The 13,604-nt window shown below is 61.2% G+C and overlaps 1 protein-coding gene across 1 annotated transcript in view; it reads left to right on the forward strand.

Moving 5' to 3' along the window:
- The first annotated feature begins 583 nt into the window (after positions 1-583).
- Positions 584-13,604, forward strand: part of DIAPH1 (diaphanous related formin 1) — a 54,512-nt gene continuing 41,491 nt past the window's right edge. Inside the window, exons 1-4 of the mRNA XM_044442883.1 lie at positions 584-640; positions 9,209-9,235; positions 11,666-11,824; positions 12,211-12,312. Of these exons, the coding sequence (XP_044298818.1) occupies positions 599-640; positions 9,209-9,235; positions 11,666-11,824; positions 12,211-12,312 (330 nt within the window). The 5' untranslated portion in view covers positions 584-598. The remainder of the gene's footprint in view (positions 641-9,208; positions 9,236-11,665; positions 11,825-12,210; positions 12,313-13,604) is intronic.

A 13,604-nucleotide genomic window follows, 5' to 3' on the forward strand; every position in this document is an offset into this window, starting at 1 on the left:
CCGGAAGGGAGGCCGCCCGTGCGCTCGGACCCGGCACCGCCCGGCCCGTGGCGGCGCTCTGCGCGCCGAGCAGGCCGGGCGCCGGCGCTGAGGACGCGCGGGAAGGCGGCGGGCCGGTCCCGGGCGCCTGGCTGAGCGGGCGCGGCGCCCGGGCCTGGCCGCGTCCCGACGGGTGTCCCCTCTCCCGGCGTCCCCTCCGTCCCGCCGCCACCGCCGCCCCGGGCCGGCAGGGCGCACAGCGTGGTCCGCGCAGGTGCACGTGTCCGCGGCGCGCCCCCTCGCAGCCCCCGTGTGCCGGCCGGACCTGTTGCGCGCGGCCGCTTCCCGCGGAACTTCCGCAACTCGTGCAGTGCGCGACGCGCCCCGGAGAGCGCGGGCTCCGGCGCCCGGCCCGGGGAGCCCCACTCGCCGCCCCGCGGTGTCGGCCGGCCCCTCCTGCAGGCCCGCCCGGAGCCCTGCTGCGCGGCCGGGGGTCCTCGGGCCGGAGCAGCGCTGTTGTCTCCCAGCCCTGGCGGGTGGCTCCCGCACCCCCACGCCCTTTCCGGGCCGGGGTCGGGCCTGCCCAGGTGGGACGTGGCCGCCCCGGGGACTGTAAAGCATGAGAAAGCCGCTTCCTGTGCGCCACTGCCAGAGTGCCAAGGTGGGCCAGAATCACAACTTGAAGAAATACATATAGCTAGAAGGGGGTTTTGTTACTACTTAGGCACTTTTTAAAGATGGCAGAACAAAAGTTGTTCAGGAACACGATGGGAGGTACACAGGAAAATCTCCTTGTCCCCCGGCAGTGGACTAAGTTGGCCTCCCGTGTGTTCGTAGCTCCAGCGTCGATTCGTGCGGGGAGGCGTCTGTTGGGGAGCGTCAGAGCCCTCCTGGCGCCTCTCCCCCCTCGTGCCTTCCCCACCTCTGCGGCTTCGCGCACGTGCTTGAGGGCACAGCTGCCACAAACTCACTTCCTCTTAGGATGCTGGGGAAGGGTCTTCGTCGCATCTTCCCCAGCGCAAAGCGCAGCTGCGGCCTGTGCAGTTCTGCGCAATTGCCCTCTGTGTCTTTGTGCGTTAACGCTAAGGGCAAGGCCTGGACGGTGAAATCCTGGACGTTGATGTCACGCACCTCCCGCTAGGAGCGTGGAATTTATTTATTTATTTAAAACATTTCTATGCCGCCCCCATCGCAACAAAGCTTCGGGGCGGCTCACAACATGAGCTGCGCATCGACCCGGCCCGTTGCAGGATGCCGCGTCCCATCATCTGGGGCCGAAAGGGAGCCCGAGCTCCTGTGACCGCGCCGGAGTGTTGGCAGAGCGGCTGGGCTGCTGGAGGCTGGCTCTGCCCTGCTTTGCCTCGTCCTCCTGGGCAGGCGTGCAGAGGGCAGTGCCGCTTGCCTGGTCTGACGGGGCCCTGGGGCAGGTGGCCTGGGGGCAAGGCTCTTCCCTGCCTTGGCTGCTCTTCCCAGCACTTCCGACTGGGTTAAGCGTCGGGACACGGGGCTGGTTTCCATGCACTGCACATGGAGTAAGGCCCCTGAGCACGGTGGGTCTTCGGAGGCCTCTAGGGCAGCCGGTGCGTGGGATTTGTCTTCGCATACCTCAGGAGCTGATTCGGAAAATTGCTGTCCTACGGAGAAGTGCTGCCTCGGCTGGTCGCTCTGTGCCTCTCGATAGGCCTGGGAGTCGATCGCCAGTCCCGCTGGGGCCGGGCTGAGCGTACCAAGGAGGCCCCGTGCTCCTCGCTGGGATCTGCAGAGGAGGGCTTGCTGCGGAGGTGGCCTCTTGGCCTGTGTGGCCTCTGCCTCGGCCCGGGCCGTGGGCCTCTTCTCCACGTGCTCGTGGACAGCACGGGCAGCTGTCCTTGCTGTGGGTGGGGGGCTTCTCGGGGCCCAGACCAGCATGACGGCGGGAGCCGCTTTCCTGGCAGGAACGGTCTGAGGGTGGGCTTGCTTCTGACACTGCGGACGGCTGCCCGGGCTCCTTTGGGCCGGATTCTCTTCCCAGCACGGCCTGCTTGCTGGTGTGGATCCGGCCTGGAGAAAGGCGTGCACGGTGCTAGGGTGCCCGGGGAGACGCGGCTGGGTGGGGGTGGCTCCGGCAGCCCTCACCCATGTGCCCCGCATCAGGCCCTGCCAGGCCAGGCCCGGGACCAGCAGATGTCCAGCCGGGCTGTAGCGGGGTTGCAGATGGCGCTCCCCCCCTCACCGTCCCGCTTCCTCCTGCTCACTCATAAAGCTGCTGTGTTGGGAACAGGCCTGTTCCTTCGGTTTGCGGCAGCGGCCCTTTCCAGCTCGGCCAGCTGGAGAGGAGAATTCGCAGGGACTGTGGCAGCCGGCGGGTGGCGGGGCGGACGGCACCTTCCCCGAAGGGCTCGCGAGGAGCGCTGGGGTGTTCACAGCAGCAGGCTGGGTGGGGAGGGCGCGGTGGCCAGCGGCACCCCATGATGCCCACGGGCAGAGAGGCCTGCCGGCGCAGGAGGGCTGGGGGGCGCAGATCCAGCCGGGCAGCGGTTGAGCGTTGGCCAGCAAGGGTAGAAGGCAGCCGGTCAGTCGTGCCTGCAAGGAATGTGGAAGGCTGGGAAGAGCGGCGGGCGGCCATGTTCCTCCCCCCCCCACCCAGAGGACCAGTCTGTCTTTCAGCAGGGACCCCCATTTGATGCGATGGAGGAGGAGAGAACTGGCGGCAGAGAGGCAGCGCATCAATGAGATACAGTATTAATAATGAGAAGAAGAGCAACAGAATCATAGAAATACTTTCCCTGGGCTTCTAAAGTGTTTGCATGGCATTCCCCGTTTTTAAAATCCCGAAGTGGTCTCCAGCCGCCTACGAAAGCGATATAAAAGCGCAGCAAGATGTGCTGTTTGCTTGCCTTGGCTTCCCCCAACCATTAATGAGTAAGAATTTAATTAGCCCTGAAAGGGCCCGGTTGTGGGTTCTGGTGCTTTGAGGCGGGGCGGTCTGCTTGGGGCTCCGCTGGGAGCTGGAGCTCGTGCAGAGTGCAGCCAGCCGCCTGGCTTCTCTCCCAGGCATGCAGACGGCGACTTCCGAACTAAAAGCTTTTATTGAGTTAATGCAAGCGAAGGCGACTGGCCAGGAGAACGCGCAAAGGGTGTTTCGGAGTCCGTGAGAAAAGAGGCGAGCGTGGGGGGGCAACGGGGTGCCCCGGGCGGACGGCCCCCGGGGCCCTGCTTCATGCCCCCTCGCCAGCAGGCCGCTGGGCCCCGCCATGGTGCCCAGTGCCTCCGCTGCCTGGCCTGCCTCTGGCCGGCCTGCTTCCCGTCCCGGCTGCAGGTGCCGCATCCCTCGGGGTTCCTCTTGCAGGAGGAACGGCACTGGCCGCTTCTGAATCCCTAACCAGGCCGCCCAGTTCGGGGGCTTGAGTGGAAAGCGGGGGGGGGGCACACTCCGGGCGGCTGCCCATGGACCAGGGCCCAGCTGGAGCCTTCTGCAGGCAGACCTGACTTTTTGGGGCGTGCTGCCCACTGTTTGTGGCACCCGCAAAGACTTGCTCATCCCAGGAAGCTGCCCGTAACTGACTAGCCGGCTTTTACGGATTCTGCTTGAACTCTCGGCTTTATTTTGCCCCTTGTCGTGGCTTACGGCTCTGAGGTCTCGTTCGCAGGTGGAGGAAGCTGTCCGGAAAGGGTGCCAGCAAGTGAATGGGGCCGCTTTAGAGGGAACCCATTTCCCTGTCGCTGCCGGACGAGGCGGACCCTGGCCCACGAGCGCTTCCAGGTGGTTCGGCCCTGGGTCGCTCAGGGCGCGGCGTGTCGACCCCAAGGCCTCCTCCCGGGTTGGGCGCCAGCGGCCGCCCGTGCGGCTCTTGCGCAGGTGTGGTCTGCGGGGCCGCCCTGCAGCCCCGCTCCCATGCACTGTCCGGGGAGCCGCGCGGGGCGCCAGGGGGCGCTCCTGCGCACGCCGGTGCCGGGACCTGGCGGTTGCACTCCCCGCACGGGAGCGGGAGCAGCTGCGGCTGGTGCGCCGAGCGGAGGCGGCGGCAGGCAGGTTTCTCCACGTGAGCGTTGCCCCAGCGGCCTCGGCATTCCTGCACGTGCGCCCTCCCCAGCGAGGGGGCCGCTTCCCGGCCCACCTGATTCTGGTGCTGGGAGGGGGCTGGTGCAAGGCGCTGGGCACGGCGCAAACCAGGGACGTTGCGCCCAGCGCCCTCGCAGGGGGGCTCCCACGGCCACGTGCAACAGGCAGGCTTTGGCAGGCAGTTTTTCGGGGCTGTGCAATGCGCGGGCACCAGCTGTGGCCGGACGAGTCTAGGCCGGACGGAGGCCGGTGGAAGCTGTTCCCGGGAGGCCGGGTGCCGTGCTTGGCTCTCGCATGCCTTGCGCTTCGGACTTCACTTGGGATTCTCTCCTGACCTGGACAGTGTTCTCTAATGAAGCGCTTTTCAACTCTGGGGCTTTAGAGAAGCTGTCTCATCCGTGGAGGCCTGCAGAGAAACAAGCGGCTTTGGGGGAATTCTTTCATTAAGCTTTCAGGATGAGTGAAATACTTGTGACAGGAACGTTTTAAATTAAAAGTTTCAAATTAAACCACACTGATGCCAAACTCCCAGGCCAGGTCCGTGCCCTTTCCTACATTCCTGAACAGGAAGTGCTCTTGAGAAAATGCCAGAACTCGGAGACTGCATCTTTTAGAAGATGCCACTTGCCCGGCTGTTCCTTGGTTGCTCGTGTCCGCGGGGGGTGAGCGGCTCCGCCGTAGCCACACGCCCAGAGTTCCGTGCCAGTGAAGTGTGGCAGCGATGCATCAATACAGTGAAACCTGGGTGACTTTCTCTGCTCTCCCTTCGGGCTCCTGGGCACATGAGTCAGATGGTCGGTCTTCCTCTTGGCAGGGCAGCTCCCATGTCAGGCCAGCACAGAGCTTGGCTCCTGTGCAAGTAGCTGCCCCCGTTCTCTGGCCTGTAAAAGAGTGGGCACCACTGCTTCTCTGCAAGAACCTCAGCTAAGCCTTGCATCACCGCGGCAGCTCGTTAGCTGCCTCCTGACACGGGCAGCTCATTTCCTGTGCTTCAGACCGCAAGCACGACTCGAGGAGCCTCGCCCGCTGTGAGGCCCTTCCCTGGGCAAGAGAGGCCGGGGTGCCTCTCTCCTTCCTCCGCACCCTTCTCGGAATGGAAGGAGCCCCGCAGGGAGCTCTGAGTGTGCAAGGAGCCACCTTCCGGCCCATCTGTAGCCTCCTGGGTTTCCCCAGTGCAGCTTCTGTCTTGTTCTTGCTGCAGGAGCCTTTGAGGGGAGATGTTGGGGGAGCTGCAGGACGCATTTGGGCCGGAAGTGTGGGAGCTGGGGAGCCGTCCTGGGCAGCGGCGCTCCGAGGTTGCAGCCGTCTGCCCGGGGCCAGGTGCCTCGTCTCCATGCTCAGGGAGGGCGAGGGATGAGCTGCCCACACGCAGAAGGCGGCTTTCTCCAGCTCGCCCGCCCCTTTGCAGCATCCCGGGGTGGTCCTCAGCGTGGGATGTTTGCCAACTCTGGGGAGCCCCTTTCTTCAAAGGCAAATAGGGGCTCCGGCCGCAGGGAAGGGCTTTGCAAGTCAGCCTTTCAGCTTCAGCTGCCGCAAGTCCACCTGCTTATCCCGAGGGTGGCTTCTGCTGGCACAAGCAGCCCCCCTCCAATCCTGCGCCGCCCAAATAGGCCCTGCGCTGGGATAGCGCAAGGTGCCCTCTTCGGGTTTCAGCAGTGCCCGCCCCCCGCCCCCCAGGCTCCTTCATGAAGCTCCAAGAAGGCTTTGCCCGTGTTTGTTTTCAAGCTGTTTCAAGCCCTGGTGGAGCAACTCCTCTGCTCCATTTCACGGAGCCGGTTTTGGGAGGGGGCGTCCCCACTGCTGCACCCGCTGCTGCCTGAAGGGGTGCAGCTGGGTGAGCGCTGAGGTCCCGCAGGTGTGCTGCTGCATCCCCGCCATTGCGACCTGGACCCCTCCCGAGGTCACTGCTGGAGGGAAGCCCTGGGCTCCCCGTCTCCCCCGGGGCCTCACCCTGCAACCAGCAAATCTCTTTTCCACACTCTGCAATAGTGTTTACCATTTCAATTAAATTTAATGTCACGTATTCTCCGTCTTAACTGAGATTAAAGTTCATCCTCGGAGTAAAAAACAGTTTGTGCCCAGTTGGCATAGAAGAAGAAACTCTTAAAGGAGCAGATGCTGCTCTGGCGGAAACGGGTCTCCCCAGATGTGCTGCATTTGGGCCTCCGGCAGTCGGTGGCTCGCTGCTGGTGACGTCGTTCTGCCACTTTCCAGGCGGCTCCCGTCCCCAGAGCAGCTCACAGCGGCCAGGCAGGGCGGCGGGCCTTGGCATCACGCGCACCGAGCCGTGGAGGCAGAACATAGGAAAGCCCCCCTTGCCGAAGGCCGGCGGGCGGCGGCTTTCGCCTCTCCAGAATAGCCGGCCGGTGGCTGGGAGCGCTCCACCTCCCGGGGAACGGCCGGCTGGAGCCCAGCATGTCTGGGGGGAAGCCGATTCCCCTCGCCCACCTTTTTATTTATGTATTTATTTATTAGGGGAACTTCTATGCCGCCTCATTCACTGAAGCCTCGGGGTGGCTCACAACCATTTTTCTGGCCAGGAGGAGCCGGGGGTGTCCCCGGCTTGGAGCAGCTGCTCCTGGCAAGCAGGGTGCCGATCCCTCAGGCCCGCCTGGCTGGCCTCAGCCGCCGGCGCGCACCCCCTGCCCTCCAGGCTTTGGAGCACGTGGGGACCAGGACCAGGCAGGCGTGGTTGGAAGGGCGCAGCGCATGCGTGTTGCTGGGGGGCCTGCGTGGGGTGGCCCTTAGCGTGCGCTGGCCGAGCAGCCTCGCCGAGAAGGCATATTGTTTGCCGCGAGGGAGGGACGGGGACGCGGTGAGCAACATGCGCGTGTGCCTGGGCCAGAGTCCGGGGGGCTGCTCGGCGATTCCCCGTTCGTCGGGGCCCCCTTGCGTGCTCGGGGCCCGGCGGCTGCCACGGCACCTCCCTTCCCTGCTCCTGTCCCGGCCTGGCCCATGTGGAGGAAGCAGAAAAGCCCGCCAGGCTTGCAATGGGTTCCTTCGGGGCAGCCCGGGCGGAGCTGCCGGAGGAGGTGGGGGCCTCGGCCAGGGGCTCTCGGCCAGTCCCGGGGCTGAGGAACCCGCCTCGAGGCGGCCCCCGGCGCTTCCCCTCGGCTTGCGGGAGCGTGCCGGCCGGCGGTGGGTGGAGGCCTCGGCCGGTTGCCCTAGAGACAAGCAAACAGCATTTCTTCATCGTTGGAAGGGCCTCTCAAGGCTGGGCCAACACCCTCCATAAACACTTGGACGGAGCTCCCCGCAGATGACGGTGCGGCTTTCTGCTCCGGCCTCCGGCCTCTTCCCTGCCCCTGGAGGGAAGCCGGGATATTTATCAGTCCTGCACCCACTTCAAACTTGGCAGGACCGCGTGGCAAGCACACGGTGGGGCTCTCCAGATGCTGTGCTGCTCGTAAGGGCTGTGGCGTATGTCTCTATCGGTGCATGTGGATTCGTTGTCAAAATACGGCCACGCATCGTTCCCAGCCGTTGTTTGTGTTCTGTTGGTTGTGCAGATGTCCTGTGACAGGTTCACTGCGCATCAGGATGGTTGTTGATGTTGTGTACTATATGTTGTTTTTATGCGGTTTTACTGTACACGTTGTGAGAGCCACATTGCTGATAAACAGTATGTAAAAGCGCAAGTAAATAAATGAGAGGCGGCAAAGTGTTTCCGGCACGTGTGGTGCATGCAGCTCTTCCCTCGCAAGGCGGATGCCGCTGCCCGCGTTGGTCCTGCCCCCCATTCCCCCTGCGCTCCTTCTGGCCCTGGCAGAGCCCGGCTGAGAGGCGCGTCCCGCGGCCGCCGTCCTCCGAGAGGGGCATCTGCATCAGGAGGAAAGGCCTCTGCAGGGCCGCGCGGGGCCCCTGCCTGGCTGCAGGCTGCCTCATTTATTCGTTCGCTGCATCTATGTCCTGCCTTCCCTCTAAGGAGGCGTTGCTGAGCACCTTCCTCGCCTTGCTATCCGTACAACAACCCTGTGAGGCGGGCCAGGCCAATAGTCAGTGACGGCCCCAGAGCCCCAGTGAGTGTCCTGGCCAATTTGGGGCAAGGTCCCGGGACGCCCCCTGTCCCAGCCCTGCACTCTTCCCGCATGCTGCACCTTCCCGCCCTCCCACTGCCGGGTCAGGTAAACAGGCGACGGGCATCGAGAAGCTGTTTGCATTTGCAATGGAGCTGCTCTTTCTGTTGCTTGCTTTGAGCTGCTTGAGGGGCCTCTAAGGGAGCTGGAAGGCGGCCTGGTGTTAAAAATTAAACGTGGCGCAAGTGCGTGTCCGGAAGGATCCTTTCCCGGCACTCCTCCCGTGCGGTCCTGGGGCTGCACTGGCGTTCCCGGGAGAATCCCCTTTTGTCGCCCTCAAGCAACACTTTGTGAATCATGGGACTATTCAAGAGCTGCTGGGAACGGCCCCCTGCCCCGTGCCGGACTCCCGGTTAAACCACCCTGCTCAGAGGACTGCCCTCTGCGGGAGAGCCCCCACCTGGCTTGGTCACCAGGCCCGTTGGTCTTCAGCCGGGCCCTGGCCCCTGCACCTTCACCACCTCATTCCTCACCTCACAGGTGGGCGCTTCCAGGCATCTTTGCGGAAGCCGCACCTGCAGCCGGCACCACCAGCGTTTCAGCTCTGAACGGTGCTCCACAGCACTGGGGCGAGGGCACCAACGTTTCTTTCTCAACCAGCGACCTCAACGCCCGGGGCCGTCTGGGGAGCTCCCCGTCGTTGCTCTGGAGGAGCCAAGGGGCCGCCCCGGTGGATTTCTGCCTGCATCCTGCCTGAGAGGCCCCAGTGCCGAGTCGCACTGAGGGTTGCCCGGCTGTTGAATGCTCCCATCCAGACCCGCTCCCTAACGGCGGCAAGCAGCCTCGCCCAGCACTGTCCCATAAATCGTAGCCCTCGGAGGCCAAGCTCTTCAGCGTGGCCTCTCCTGGCCGGAGGATGCTCTGAAGCATCTTTCCAGAATTCGGCGCAGCTACTTGCTGGGGCTTTGCCTCTTGTGCAGCTGCTGTGGAATAAAATCCTGGGAATGCAGACAAAACGGTTTAACAGTGTTCTGCTTGGTCGTGAAGGGGGTGTACACAATCTGGGCAAAACCCACTTTCTGGGTGTTCTGGCAGCTTTCTTTCCTGGTTTTGGGGGTTCCTTGTGTCACTGACCTAGTTCTCTCTCTCTCTCCCTTTTTTCTGCTTGCAGAATCTGAAGCGGGTAATGGCTGATGAGGTAAGCACCTCCAGTTATGTATTTTCCTTCTTTCCGTCTCTTGTCTGCCTGTTCCCTTAAGGTGCAGCTTCGAAGTGCAGTTTGGCTTCCCACTGCTCTTGGGCATCCAGAAGAGACTGGGAGCGCTTTTTCCTAGCCACGTACTTTTTATTTTGGAGACAACAGACCTGATCGTGATCACTGCTGTTTTAACAACTTCTAGACTCTACAAAATATGTTGCGCACACACGTCCAACCATGTGATTCCGTTTGTCACTGAGGACTGGCGGCACCCTTCCAACAAGGAGCTGCTTTTTGCTTGTTTGGTTGGTTTTTTGGAAGCAATTGCAAAATTATTGACTTGCAAAAGTAAAATGCCCAGTTTTGACTAGCATGAAGAAGCGAGTCTTCCAGCTTCTCCAAAGGACCTCAGGGACAAAAAGATCTTTCCACTCCTGGGGCAACACACGTCGTGTGGCTGCTGCGTTCACGCCTCCCCGGGAGGGAGGCTGCGCTCGGAGGGGGACCGTGTGCTGTGTTGTCCCTGAAGTCTCTTTGCAAGAGCCGCTGAGCACACGCGCCAGAGCTTTCGGGGTCATGGTGGAGGGTTTAAGGTGCACAGTGCGGAAACCGAGGCAGGCCCGCGGTGTGTGTAAAACCAGCCTGGAGCAGATACCTTGTAATGCAGAGGCGCTGCGCTCCAGTGCCAACGCTTCTCTTTATTAATGTCCTGTGTGCTTGATTGCTGGGAGAGTGTGGGCTTAAAACTCCATATCCTAAAATATTAATTCTGAGTGCCGTGTGTTAATCTCCTGCTATGTTTTCTTTTATTTTGAATCTGGGTTATTGCTTCTGAGGAAGGAGAGGGTAATTCTCTGAAATGCATCGAGCTGTGAACAGTCATAAAGAGAATCGCTTCCTGCTTCCCCTCGAGTTCCTTTGTTCGGAGCCGGTGCCTGGGCACAGTAATGACCTGGAAGGGGGCCAGGGAGCTGCGACCCAGTCCGGAGGAGGCAGGGCCACTGTTTGTGGGTGGCTTGCCCGCCTGGGCGAGAGCTCCACGGCCTGCCCTTCCCTGTGAGGCTCGGCTCGGCTCGGCTCCAGGGCTTGGGTGCCCTCGGCTTGCCAGCAGAGACTCAGGCTCTGTTGCTGCAAGACCATCACTGTATTATAAATCTTTGCACCGCTGCTATATCTGGTTTGGTTGGGTTTAGTACATTGGCATGCCGCCCTGTAGCCCATAGGACTCTCTGTTTATTCTGTTTATTTTTATCTTATGCTATTGTTTTAAGCTTTTCCATTATACGAGGGATCTTCAAAAAGTTTCCACACTTTTATATTTTATAAATATATTTTATGTGTTTTTTGCTGATGGAATTAAAAAGGTGGTATGACATGGGGAAAAATGCACCGCAAAGCAAGATGTCTGTGTAGAAAAGTGGTGTGATTTTTTAAAAAGCATTCTTAATAAAAGTGCGGAAACTTTTGCAAGAGCCCTTGCGCTTGGTTGTGTAGCATTTTGTGATTGAAATAGATGCAAACTGCCCAGAGATGGCTGGCTATCGGTCAGTATAGAAATGGGATGAATAAGCAGAGGGAAGGATGTTCGACACAGTGCTTCCCTTCAGTATTGCCTGGGAGCTTCAGCTGGTCTGAAATGCCCGAGCCGGAACTGGCCAGCCGGAACGTTTGCCGCGTCCTCTCAGCCGGCGGCCTGCTTGTCTCGTGGCCCAGCTGAGGGTCCTTCTCGCCAGCTGCCAAAGTCCAAGCCCGTTTTGTGGCCTTCAAGGCCCTTCAGGGCTGCAGCCGGTCGGGGCGCCTGGAGGGATAGCCTCTCCTGCCCGTCCTCTGCCAGGCATCGCGGTTGCCCTCCAGCCCTGCCCCAGGTTCCCCTGCCAGCTGGACAGGCCGGAGCAGCCAGCGCTTCCCACACGGGCTGCCGTCGGTTGGAGGGGTGGTGCAGCATTTGCACTGTTGACCGCCTGGAGCGTCTGGGTGAAACCATGGCTGCATGTAACTTCTGAACGAGCCCCAGAATCAGGAACGCCACCCTCTGCTGCTCCCGAAGTGCTTGGCTTCACCGCTCGTGCTGGTTTTTGCTACGTGCATCGTCTGAGCGCGAGAGCCGCAGCGGGGCCGGCCTGGGCTCTCGCGGAGTGTGTGAGGCCGAAGAGAATTGCTGCCCGGGTCCGCCGGCATTTCCGCGTGTGGGCAAGGGACATTTCCCAGAATGCTCAGGGTGTCCTCATGGATGTGGGTGCAGTGGGTGAGAGGGTGCGGCAGGTGACGTTTTAAATTGCCTCACGCTTTCCAAAAAGTATCAAGACGGCCCCCCAGCAGCCCTTATCTGTAACAGAGCCACACACACAAGCGCAGCACCTGTAAATGGGCTCGCTAAGGGGCAGCCGGAGGACGGCCGTGCCAGCCCCTCCTCGGCTTTTTCCTCCTTAGATCGAGAGATTCACCAGCATGAGAATCAAGAAGGAGAAAGAGAAGCCGAGTGCGGCTCACAGGAATTCCTCGGCAACTTCTTCAGACATGTCCAGCTCGGGCCAGATGCTGCAGGAAATCTCAGACGAGGAAGTGCTGGTCCTGTTTGAGCAGATGCTGGTAAGCCGCTCGGGGGCGCTCCTCTCTCCGTGGGTCGCGCTTTGGGGGCCGGTTTCAGGGCAGGAGAAGGTGGGCGAGGGGACCGCTCGGGAGCGAAGCTGAGCTACGAATCTGCGGGAGGCAAGCGGGTGGAGAGCACCCCCGTGGCACGCCTGCCTGCCTGCCTGCCTGCCTGCCGGCGCAGACACAGTCCCAGCAATGAGCACGGACAGCGGCCGAGGGCTCCACCTGCGGCCGGTGGGGCCAGCGCCCCCTCTGCCTGCAGCTGGCAGCTTCTGGGGCCACTCCCTCCCCTCCCACCGCTGTCCTGGGCACCCCTCGAGTGCCCCCGAGAGGCCAAAGGTTCCTGTTCCTGATGAAGGCATCTGCTCCGCTTTCTTCCGCAGGTGGACATGAACCTCAACGAGGAAAAGCAGCAGCCCCTGCGGGAGAAGGACATGGGCATCAAGAGGGAGATGGTCTCCCAGTACCTCCACACGTCCAAAGCGGTGAGTTCCCGGCTCTGGAAGCTGGAGCCGGGCGGGGGCAAGCCGGAGAGCGTCCTGGGCGCGCTGGTCGCTCCGCTCGGTTTGCCTCGGACCGCAGGCCAAGGCTCGGCGCTGCTCCCTCTAAGGGGAGATTGACGGCCTGCTCCGAAGGCGGCTGCTAAGCCGTGGGCGAAAGGGGCCCGCTCCTGGGGGGACCTTCTTGGACTTTTGCCGGCACCCGGGTTGGGAGTGAGCCAGGCAGGCCGAGAGGCCCCAGGTCTCCGCTACTGGCGTGTCCTGGGCCCTGGCGACGGAGCAAGTGCTCCTCGCCCTTCCCACTTTGGGTACTGCTGTGCTGGAGAGCGTCTGACCCTTGTCTTGCGCAACAGCTCCTTGCCAGGTTGTCCGGGTGAGACAGGCTGTGGTTGGCCTTAATGAGGGCTTGCTTGTAACAGAGGTGCGCTCAGCCAGCTCCCGCCTTGTCCCGGCTGTGCCCCTGTTGTCTGGAGGAGATTGGCTGAGAGCTGGCGTTCGGAAACGTTGGCAAGTTCAGACAAAGCTCATTTGCCCCTCCGTAGATGGAGCCCCCCTCCCTTTGCCTTGCCTGTAGCTATGTGGGAGGAGAGAAAACTTTGTAGGGTCTAATTAAACCCTTTGCTCTGATGAAGCTGGTAAGATTCCGAGGAGGAGAAAAACTCCAGTTTGGGCAGTTAAATTGGATGATATGTGAAATACGAGTATTTCACCAGAAGCTTTCCCTGCCGCTCTTCAGGCAGAGGAACAGCTGCATTGTATACCAACTGTGGGATTCGTATGTCCGTTTGACACCACATTTTCTGGCAGGAGTCTAAACTTTGGAGCATAAGTGGCAGAATTCTGTGAATGCACTGTTTTTCTGAAATGCGGAAGACTTTATTTTTTAGCAAAAATGTGCATAGCCGTGACAGCATCTCAGTCGAAATTAGGAGCTTGAGGAAGGGCCTGTTTGGAGGAAATCCCCAGCCACCTGGGAAGCCCCTCGGGCTGAGGCTCAGGTCTTTGTGGTAACCACTCCCAGCAGCAGCCTCTTGCGAGCGCCCTGTCATTTCTGTTGTGCTGTTGTGTAATTTCACTGTTGCGCTGTTTTGCAAATAATGATGGGAAACGAAACAAAGCAGGAAAAACAACTCCTTGAAAAATATTTTAGCCATTTCGTTTCCCAAAACTGCTGCTCTACAACCAAGACGGTGTTGCAAGGACCCTCTGCAGAGTCCGTCTCTCGAGAGTTCGTGGACTTGGCCTTGTGCTCAGCTCGGGCTTAGAAAGTGAGCCAA

This window comes from Varanus komodoensis, unplaced genomic scaffold, assembly GCF_004798865.1.
Source record: "Varanus komodoensis strain SLA01 unplaced genomic scaffold, ASM479886v1 scaffold40, whole genome shotgun sequence".
Lineage (NCBI taxonomy): Eukaryota > Metazoa > Chordata > Lepidosauria > Squamata > Varanidae > Varanus > Varanus komodoensis.